Below are 10,151 nucleotides of genomic sequence, written 5' to 3' on the forward strand. Positions count from 1 at the left end.
TAAGGCTAGTTATCTTGTTCTCCCTTGAGACGTACATAGAGCTGAAGGATGACACTAGAAGTGACACTCTTTCCCACTTCGTCTTCCAGCTCTGTGTGCTTTTCAAGGTCTAGATTAATTTCCCTGGGTCCAACTTCTACCCAGATTGCCTGGATAAGGGGAGAGTGTCTGCTCATGATTTTGTCTTCCTGTGTTTCTGTGGAAAGTATGGCTGATCCAGGGAAGAAAAGTGACCAGAGGGGGTGGTGCCCACTGCTCTGCTGAATAATCCAAATGTGTGCAAGGGAGTAAAGAGGTTGATGATGCATAAAGGGCACGAAAGTGTGCCAAAACTCTTATCACTGCATTCCAAATCTTAATCCGCACAGATCCATCAAGATAGCTGTTGCTCAGCACGATGTTTCCACTTTAAGATGTTTTTTGCGTTTTGAACCACTACATGATTTCAGAATTATATTTGTCTTACCAGTAAGATCATGCCAGGCTCAGGCCAAGCTGAATTCTTTGGACCTACCAGGAGGCACAAGAGTTGAACAAAGACACTGTTCAGGTACAGTCCAGAAAAAAAGCTAGTCATTGAAAGCAATGAAGTCAGACTTTCCACACAGCCTGAAACTGTTTATATCAGATATGTGGAGACTGAGGCAACAGGATCACATCCTCTGTTACCTTTCCTCATGCTGCATGAGTTCATCAGCTCTGCGTGCCTGAGCGTATAAGCTGCATGCATGTAGGCTGCCTCTGTGCAACTGGGGACTCGGCTTTTTTGCAGGTTCACAGTTCATGCAAACACAGCTTATCTATATATAACCTGTATGCATATAGGCTCTGTACACATAGAAGCATCGATTCCCTTCCCCTTCATGAAGCTGTTGTATACATTTTTAGGTTACGTGAGAAGGGCTTTAGTTGTAACCAGCTTGCGATTTATTTGTCAGTTTCATTTCCGTAGGACTTTGTCACAACTAACAGTTGCTTCATATATAAAAGCCACAAGTTCCATATTGCTTCCCAAAGTCAGAACAGGGTCTAATTTTAAAAAATTGCTGAACCATTAAAAAAAATGCCATGCACATATGATCATGATATAATTTAAAGCACTTCTACATTTTTAGGACCCATGAGAGAATATTTCCATCAGACAATTCCCATGGAGTTGATATATATATCAACTAGCCTTCATCAGAAGTCATGGACCGCAAAGTTATGGCTCTTAAGGCATGATTTGCAGACTATTGCCCCCTTCCTGAACTTGAGGAAAAGTCCAGGCAAGTGGCTGGACCAGCTGGAGAGGAAGACCCTGGGAATGCCTCCCACTTACAATATGCCTATCATCAACCTCACCCAAGCGTCCTCCCTGGAGTTTTCCTTCCAATGAGCCAAGAGCTAAACAGAAAAGGATGATTAATCCAGGGTACAGTGTAGCGGATTCTGGCCATATATAATTAAGGAAGGTGGTAGTTTTGCTTATTTTAAACCATGATGGCTAGTCAGTGAAAGCCATGTGATAATAGTATTTGCAATCCTCCAGGTGGGAGACTGAAGGCAGAGACACACTTACTGTTCTTCTGGTGCCAGTACTTCTCCACCTCTCTTTTCTGAAGAGCAGGCACTCAACACTAGTCAAACCCCGCCCCTTTAGACTGTAAAACCTGGTGGGAGCTTTTTTAAATTCGCTTCTGACAGATTTTGCAGCTGATCAGCAGATCAACCCATTGTGCTTCCAGGTATGGCCAATAGAAATGCTTTGCTGTAGGCAACTAGTGTGCTCACAGCCTGAGACAGCCTTACCAGATTAGTCAGTGAAAGCATTAAAGGATCTAAAGAATCAACAATGCTCTTGGAGTAATATTAAATATCAAATAATGGCTGGACCTATGTCCTTGCACAAGCTGTATGCACATCTCTAAAGCAATTTGGTGCATCCAGCTTGGTCCATCAAGGCTAAATCTGTCCGGTTGACACTGTTTTAGAACACCCAGCATTAGGGATTTTTGAGAAACTGCATATATGCAAATTCAGATACAAACTGAGCTGATCCGCACTTTCTGGACTAATCTGCAGATCAGTTATCCATCACATTTTGCACTTCTCAGAGTACTCAAATGCAGTAAAAAAACTGGCTCAAAATGGATTTTAAACATTCAACTTTTGAGAAAAAATATGGTAAAAACACATATTTAAATGTGATGTTTGTGTGTGCAGATTTTTTAAAAAAATGCAGATTAAGGTAGAAACAAGGTATAATGAAGTTATGACACACAAAAGTGCCATGGGCCAGAACAAGCCTGCTTTGCCCCTCTCTGTCTAGCAGTTGCCATATTTACACTGAAGGTCAGACCATTAGTCCATCTAGCTCTGACAGACAGCTGCTTTCCCAGTTGTGTTCTCTGCGAACTTTTTAGCTGGAGATGCCAGAGACTGAGCTGGGGACCATATGCATGCAAAGTATGTGTTCTACCATTGAGCAATGACTGATGGATTTTTAACTAAATGCTGCCCACTAAGACCTACTGAACACAATTCAGAAATGAATTTTGTAGGAGGATTTTGTCCTTCAACTTACTTTAGAATGATAGATTTAACGGTGTGTGTGTGTGTGTAGGGTTTTCTCTCTTTTCACCCTCCAATTGACCCATTTGTAAATCATTTTTTTAAGAAAGAAAAAATTATTAGAATGATGGACTCAGCCAGAAATTAAATAACATGCTTTGCTTTTCCAATTTCTTTCTCCAGTCAGGTGAAGTGCAGTACCAACACAGGGAGAAAATAGGCCAAGCTACACTTCCTATCAAGTCATGGCTTGTAAACTCTGAACAAAGAGTGATCAATGAAAGAGTGGACTGTGTAAGTTGTGCAATGTTCATAAAGTAAAGGAACAAACAAATAAATATTCTTTGATGGATGATCATTTTCCGCAAATTCCTCCCTGCCCCTGTTCTCAGGGGTAGAATGAAGTGGGAGGTGGTGGGATTACTTCTACTCCCTCCTGAAAGATCTCACTCAGCGGAGTTATTACACCCATGCATTGTAAGTACACAGTATGCAATACCCAATGTCACCCACTACTCAAGGAGTGGAAAGTATTACCAGTGGCCTGTTCACTAAGAATTTACTGCTTCTGCTTCATTTTTTAAATATTCATTGCCATCACTTGTGATGAAGATCAGGATAATGCTTGAAAACATCATCGCATCCCTAGGTGCTAGATGTGGTATGATTTTTAATGGTATTTTTATTGTTTCTTTTATTTATTTATATTGCAATTTATGGGATTACAATCTGCATTCCCTAGACTTCAAATTGTAATACAATAAAATACAATCTAATAAATAAAAGAAGCAATAAAATAGAATTTAAAGATCCATATGAATATTTAATACAGACATACCGTGGACCACCAGAATGAAGCTCGCGGGCCACTGGTGGTCCAGAGACTAGTTTGGTAACCTCTGGTCTTGGCAAATTGGTAAAAGGAAGAAGGAACACTCTCTCATAATCCACAGTTAGAGGTGTTTATATGGAGCCCAGAGAATACCCAACTAGAACTCCCCTTTGCCCAGCGTAGCCTTCCTGATTTGTCCAACAGGAATAGCAAGAGAGTAAAGAAAATACACCCTCCTTTCCTTTTCACTAATGCGATAATTACTTCACCATATTTTACAAATTCAGTGTTACATGCTGACAAAACTTCTCTGGTTTTTCAAGAGTTTAGCGTATCTAGACTACAAATGTTTGCACATGCATGGCGCCAGAGCACATCTTGGCAACATGGCATACACAATATGGTGCTTCCTCGCTGCCCCCCCAAAAAACTACGCCTCACAACATCATGCGTCACAACAGTACATCTTTCTCTGGCTGTTTTCACATATGCTTTGTTTAATATAGTTGACGGCATCAATGGCTGTTGCACAAGCAGAATCAGCAGCACAATGAACAGGGGCAGCAATATACCCAATGCCTGTTCATCACTGCAGCATTCAAGCTGCATTTCCTCTAAAGGGTTAAAATCATTCCATGCTCATGCATATTGTAAATGGGTTTTTTTCCTTATTTCATTTCATTATTTAATTAAAACCTCTAAACTATTCAAATAAACACAATAAAAATACAGCAACAACAGTCAATAACACTTCCTAAAAAAGAGATACAAACAAAATGCAACTGTATGCCATAAATAAAACTGAGCAGTATACTAAACAAAAAATTAAGAGCCAGAGTCCAGGAAAGCTTGGATAAGCAAGTTTTGATGGCATCACTGGTTCTCACACTGGTACTTAACACTTGCTGCTGGCCACCTTAATAACTGCTGCCACACTGCTCAAGGTTGCAGCTACACTGGCCTGATTTTCCAGATATTTGGGTATAAGCATGCAAGTGTTCTCATACATCACAAGGAAGCTCTAAATTGTCGTATGTGTTCATACACCTGTCCGCCTTCTGCTACAGTGCTCTGTTTCTGGACAACATGTCTCCCCTCCACAAAAAAATATTGTGCAAACATAAAAAGGGGAGGAGACATTTCCTTTCTTAGATGGAACAATTTGGCAGTTAAGAAGCAAAGCGTATTATCTACGAAGCTACGAAGGCCCTCCTCCGGGTTCCAACTCACAGGGAGGCCCGGAGGGTGATGACAAGATCTAGGGCCTTTTCAGTGGTGGCCCCCGAACTATGGAACAGTCTCCCTGAGGAAGTACGCCTGGCGCCGACTCTGCTTTCCTTCCGGAGCCAGGTCAAAACCTTCCTATTCTCTGAAGCATTTTAAGTTACATTGATCTAATTTTAATAATGTTTATTGTATTGTTGATTGTATTTTAATATTATTTTGTTATTCATTGTATTTTTATACTATTTTATGTTCACCGCCCAGAGAGCTATCGCTAGTCGGGCGGTATATAAATTTAATAAATAATAAATAATAATAATAATAATAATCCTGGAATTTTCTCATTCCTCTGTAAACCACAGAAGTTAATGGAGAAACTCTTAGCATGTGCATAAAAGGGACAAAATATAACCATTTTTAGAATACCTACTTCCTGAACACATTTGAATCAATATTATAATTTTCTTTCCTTTATCTTTACATACCCAGGAACAGCAGTAAGGTTATAAACAGCCCATGTTCTTATTGAATATGATGTCTCTGCTAATACAACAAATGTCACTGACTATGATCAAGGGCTAAAATGTCATGCAAAGCCAACCAGGTGTTTCCATTTCCATTGAGCAATGTCTACCTCCTAACTCCTTTTTGCAAATGGACACACACACACACACACACACAGAGTTTGTGTGCAATGCATACAGATTAAATTATGGATGGAGAGTAGGGTGGCCCTGCACCCTATTTAACAAAGGACAGTCCTCTGTTTGAAGAGTTCCTTGGTCCAAGTCTGGTTTAAAGGTAAAGAACCCTAGGAAGAGAGACAGGGACCTTGAAGTTGCCCATAAACAGTCACCACCTGTGCAGGCACACAGGTCACCCGGCAACAGTCTTCCCCCACCATGTATTGTATTTCTATTTAAATTATAGTAATTATTTCTAAATGCATATCTACACATATAAATTAGCATGTACAAATATTATGCAAATGTGTCTCCTCTTTTCCCCGCTTTTTTGACTACATGCAAGTGGACCATCTGAATTGCAAGAAAAAAATGGAGAAGTGAAGGTGCCTTAACCTGAGCCAGGCCAATAGCCTACCAACCCAGTGCTATCCATCCTGACTGGCAGTAACCCTCCAAGGCCTCATAGGTCTTAGCTCTGCCGTCGGAGACTCTCGTTACCTAGGATGCCATGAATTCATACAGAGACGTCTACATACAAAGCAAGTGTTCTACCACAAAGCTAGGGCTTCTTCCTTAGAATTCATGCACTAACAAATACCATTCCCCAGCACATGCTTCATTAACTCAGCTGCTTAGCTCAGACAGCACAGAACTGTGCCCGGCAGAGAAGTTGCAACTTTAACATTCCAATATATTGCTGTGAGCTGATCAAAACACTCAAAGCAGGTAACTTCAGGGCTTCAAATCCAATGCGAAAAGCTGCTGTATTTGTGTTGGTTCCCGTCTTCTTTGAGATAGCACACACATCCCCAGTCGAGTGACTGTCAGGATATCACGATGCCAACAGAAGATCAGAAGCAATTATTTTGCTTACTTAAGTTATCTTTAAATGCCAGCATGCTACTAATTTCCCATTTCACCATGGATGGAGCAAGGCTCAAATATTTTACTATGCCTATGGCACAGATAACTGTAAAACTGTCTCTCATCAGCCTTCACAGAATTTCCCTAAAAATTGTTTCATGGTTTAATAATAACCATCCATAGACATATCAAAATACAAGTGAAACCTGTAACCATTTTCCCTTCTGTCTCACAACTTGCTTTTGTTGTTTTTTTATATTCATATAACTCTCCTCACCTTTCTCATCATTTTTGAAAACTTAACCACGCCTATCCTGGGTTGCTGGTTCTCTATTTGGATGGCAATATTATCTTCATACTTATTACAGTCCTCAACTGAACACAACTTTTGGGGCTTATGCACATGGGAGTAAAACATCGTATTAAAAACACTGCGCTTTTACATTCGTTTTCTGTTCGCATAGTCCACATAGGTGCTTTTCCTTGGGCTTAGGGCGGTATATAAATAAAATAAAATAAATAAATAAATAAGAGGAACAATCACGCAGAATTCTAATAACCATGCACTCTTAAGGTCAAAATTTTACTTTCTCTGGTTACCTTGGCAACCAAGAATGCTCAGTTTGTTCCAGAGTTTCATTAAAACAACAACAACCCTGAAGTGCGATTATGTGTATGTTCACTGCTACAATCCAGCTGGAATGCAAATATTTGCTTGAACAGTGTTATGCTTTTGTGCACAAATTAGGGGGAAAAGAAAAATAAAGCACAGTTTGCAGCAGGCTTGCAGAACTGGAGCTAGCAGCCAAAGAGGAAATGAAATGAAAGAAGGGAGGAGGAGAGAGTGGGCATGGAGAGGGGAACAATTGACACACCCACCTAAAGCATCAGAGTAAAGCATCTACAAGCGCAAGAGGTACCAACTGGAGACTTTTTTCCTTCCCTTTTATGATTAAAAGAGCATTGATATACTACAGGTTTAAAGTGGAAAATTGCGTTGTAGCTGCTGATTGCCTGCAATGTCATGTGATCCATGCAAATTAAAAGGGACTATGAGTAGCACCAGACCCGCACTAAACCTCTGTGTGAACCAGCCCTTAATCCTATTTTCTTTGGTATCCATTACTTCCCAGGTTTATTCCTAGAGTTGGTTTATATCTGGGCCCCCAAAACAGCAGATGTACTATTACACACACACACAGAGGTCTGCGCTGTGAAACAACATAAATGCAATCTAAAGTGGTATAACCAGAGAGTCACATTTTATTTCTTTGCAAACGGTTATTTTTTTAAAAGTCATTCATACCGTTCTAGAGACACTTAAGCCCTCTTCTTGTATTTGATGTGTGATGGGGTTTCTGGGAATGTGCCAGCTAGCCCTGCACCCTACACACGGACATGCACATCGACCATGCACATCAGCCAACACATAACTGGAGTCAGCCTGAAGCGGGGGGGGGGAGGGGACTGTGCACATATGGATGTACGCATGCAGGGCTTCCTCCATGGAGATGAAAATCCCAGTCAGTCAGGGTTCCCATCCCCATGGGAGACATATGCATGTATGGCCACCTTCAGACTGACACTGATTGCTCATTGGCAAGGATGGGTGCACAACAGCCATATCAGTATCTAGGGGATGAGGCTAACTGGTATATCTTTGGATGCCAGCTTTTCAGGTACCATCTGGCTGAAGAAAGCTGTAGAAGGATCACTTTCTTGGTTTCAGTCATTTGACTCTAACGATGGATTCACACTCTTCCAGTTATCCATCCACAAGGTAATTTCCCCCACCTTTCAATATTCCCATGGTAGGATTTATTTATTATTTTATTTATATCCCGCCCTTCCTTCCAGCAGGAGCTTTATATGAAGGATATGAAATGCTTTTAAAGTTACCTGGGGATCCGACTTTTGATGGTTGCTGTTGGTTGTGCAATTGCCAGGATGTGTGTGGTTCCAGCACACCTTGGAACTACGGCCAGCTTTACCTGGCCTGTTCAGATATATCAGCTTCTCATGAATTGAGCCAATGCGCAGATACCTCTTTCAGGTATCAAAATATCAGGCTTCCGTATTAGTCCCACAACTACCTCTATGGCAGTTGCCCATTTTAGGCCTGGATTAGAGATGGGCAAGTTCACTCAGGTTCATTTTGGATTGAGACTGCTGATTATGGGGCAACTGGAGAATGCTAATAAACATTGCTTTAGAGAATTCTAAATTTGCTCCTAATTGCTGGCCCAACCCAACATGCTCACCAGTACTGTATATCTGTCTCTCCCTCCTCCTCCATTGTTGTGGCTCATGAGGACACATCAGCATTGAGTGTGCGTGTAGGGGGAAGTTTGTCTTTTCTCTCCCTCTCTCTGTCCCTCCTTCCCACTCTCTGGTGCTGGAACACTGGGTAATATAATTTTCCCAGCGGTACCTAATACCCTCATTTTCTTTGGGAAAATTGCATTTCCTAATGTTTCAGGTGCAAGGTAGAGGAGGAAGAAGAAAGAGAGAAAGCTGTTCCTTTGCCAGTGCTAAGACTGGACCCAGGTCAGATCTCAGGGCTGGAAGGAGGGCATAAGATGTGTATTTAGGCACATGAAATGGACACAGCAGAAAGAGACACACAACATGTGCAGAGTTGGATTCAAAGGCCCAGTCGTTTGGGTAAATATGTTTACCCACTACCCAAATGAGCTATGTTTCACGAGATAAATAGCTTTCAAACTTTCATCTTCAGGGAAGATTTTTGTGCATCTTCCATGGAGCACTTACAAGTTGAAGGGGTTTCTCAGCATAATATGGAGTACATTCTCAAATCCATGCCATGCACTGGTTGTCCTGTGTGAATCTAGAGTGCACTTGGGGGCACATCCAACATTGGTGCACTTTGGATGGAAGATCAAAGTGGTGGGAAACTTGTACTGTATTTCAGAGAAGTTTCTCCAGCATCAGAGATCTTTTCATTGAGGACCCCATCATAATGACGACCCCAGAAATATCTGTTGAATCTCAGCACTCTCCAAAACAAACCTTAAAAATTAGATCAGCAAGTTTATAATAAATTCTTACAAGCACTCAAAGATTCACATCATCTGACAATGGTGTCCCTAGGATTCTGGCTTTGATTACAACAGCCAAAACAGGAAGCAGCATTGTTCAAGAAATACAAACACACCCAAATCACATTAGCTTTCTTTAATTCTGCCTTCCTCTCCTCCTCCCGCCATATCCATATAGATTTTGCAACTTGTCTATGAAGAACAGAGAGTTACCTGCATTGATAAGAGGGGCTGAGTCAGGGTAGATTTTGAACAATTCATAACCACTGTCCATTGCCAAGTTCCTTCACTCCCTGGCAAATGTCATTTTATGCTAAAAGTCTTGCCCCCATGTACGGTCTTGGGAATTCATTCAGATGTCCTTTTGCTCGATTGCGTTTTTCTTCCTGCTCCTAGCACACAGCAAACTGGGCAGGCGTCCAATATTTTATCACAAAACATTCTTCACAGCGTCAGTACCATAGACCAGCAGTTAAAATGCCATCACTCTCTTTCTTTTGCACATCCTGGCTCAGAAGTTCAGGAGGCACCTAGTCAACAAACTGCTTCTTTCAACTTAACAATACAGCTGAGAGGTGTTTATGTTTATGTAGTAAGTATGCGCAGCCTAGACCAATAGACCTGGACTGTGGGCTTGGCCCAAGGATGAGGCTGAAGATGATTTCAGTTGGAAACAGGAAGTGAAAGTAAATTCCTCCCCCCCCCCGTCTCACTTTGCCTGCCACCAGTCTGGTTGTCGTCAATAAATAAATGCCTGGCCTTGTCATATCAGGGTCATCCTTAGAAATAGCCTGATAAGCTAGTTGCAGCATGTTAATATATTGTCTATTTTTAATTTTATATTATGGATCATTTTGCTTTCCTAAAACAAAACAAAAAAACCCTTTTGATAATTAAAAACATCTGGAAGGCATTTTCAATCTATCATAAACA

General features: G+C 41.1%; 1 protein-coding gene across 9 annotated transcripts in view; it reads right to left on the bottom strand.

The window, feature by feature from the left end:
* The window catches only part of LOC133387866 (uncharacterized), a 448,159-nt gene that overhangs the window by 403,464 nt on the left and 34,544 nt on the right, over nucleotides 1-10,151 (bottom strand). Inside the window, exon 1 of one of the 9 annotated variants that reach the window (XM_061633581.1) lies at nucleotides 9,432-9,826. The exons of the other annotated variants lie outside the window; for them this stretch is intronic. Coding sequence (XP_061489565.1) covers nucleotides 9,432-9,492 — 61 coding nt within the window. The 5' untranslated portion in view covers nucleotides 9,493-9,826. Of the gene's footprint in view, nucleotides 1-9,431; nucleotides 9,827-10,151 lie in introns of those variants that run through there. 9 annotated transcript variants of the gene reach the window in all.

This window comes from Rhineura floridana, chromosome 6, assembly GCF_030035675.1.
Source record: "Rhineura floridana isolate rRhiFlo1 chromosome 6, rRhiFlo1.hap2, whole genome shotgun sequence".
Lineage (NCBI taxonomy): Eukaryota > Metazoa > Chordata > Lepidosauria > Squamata > Rhineuridae > Rhineura > Rhineura floridana.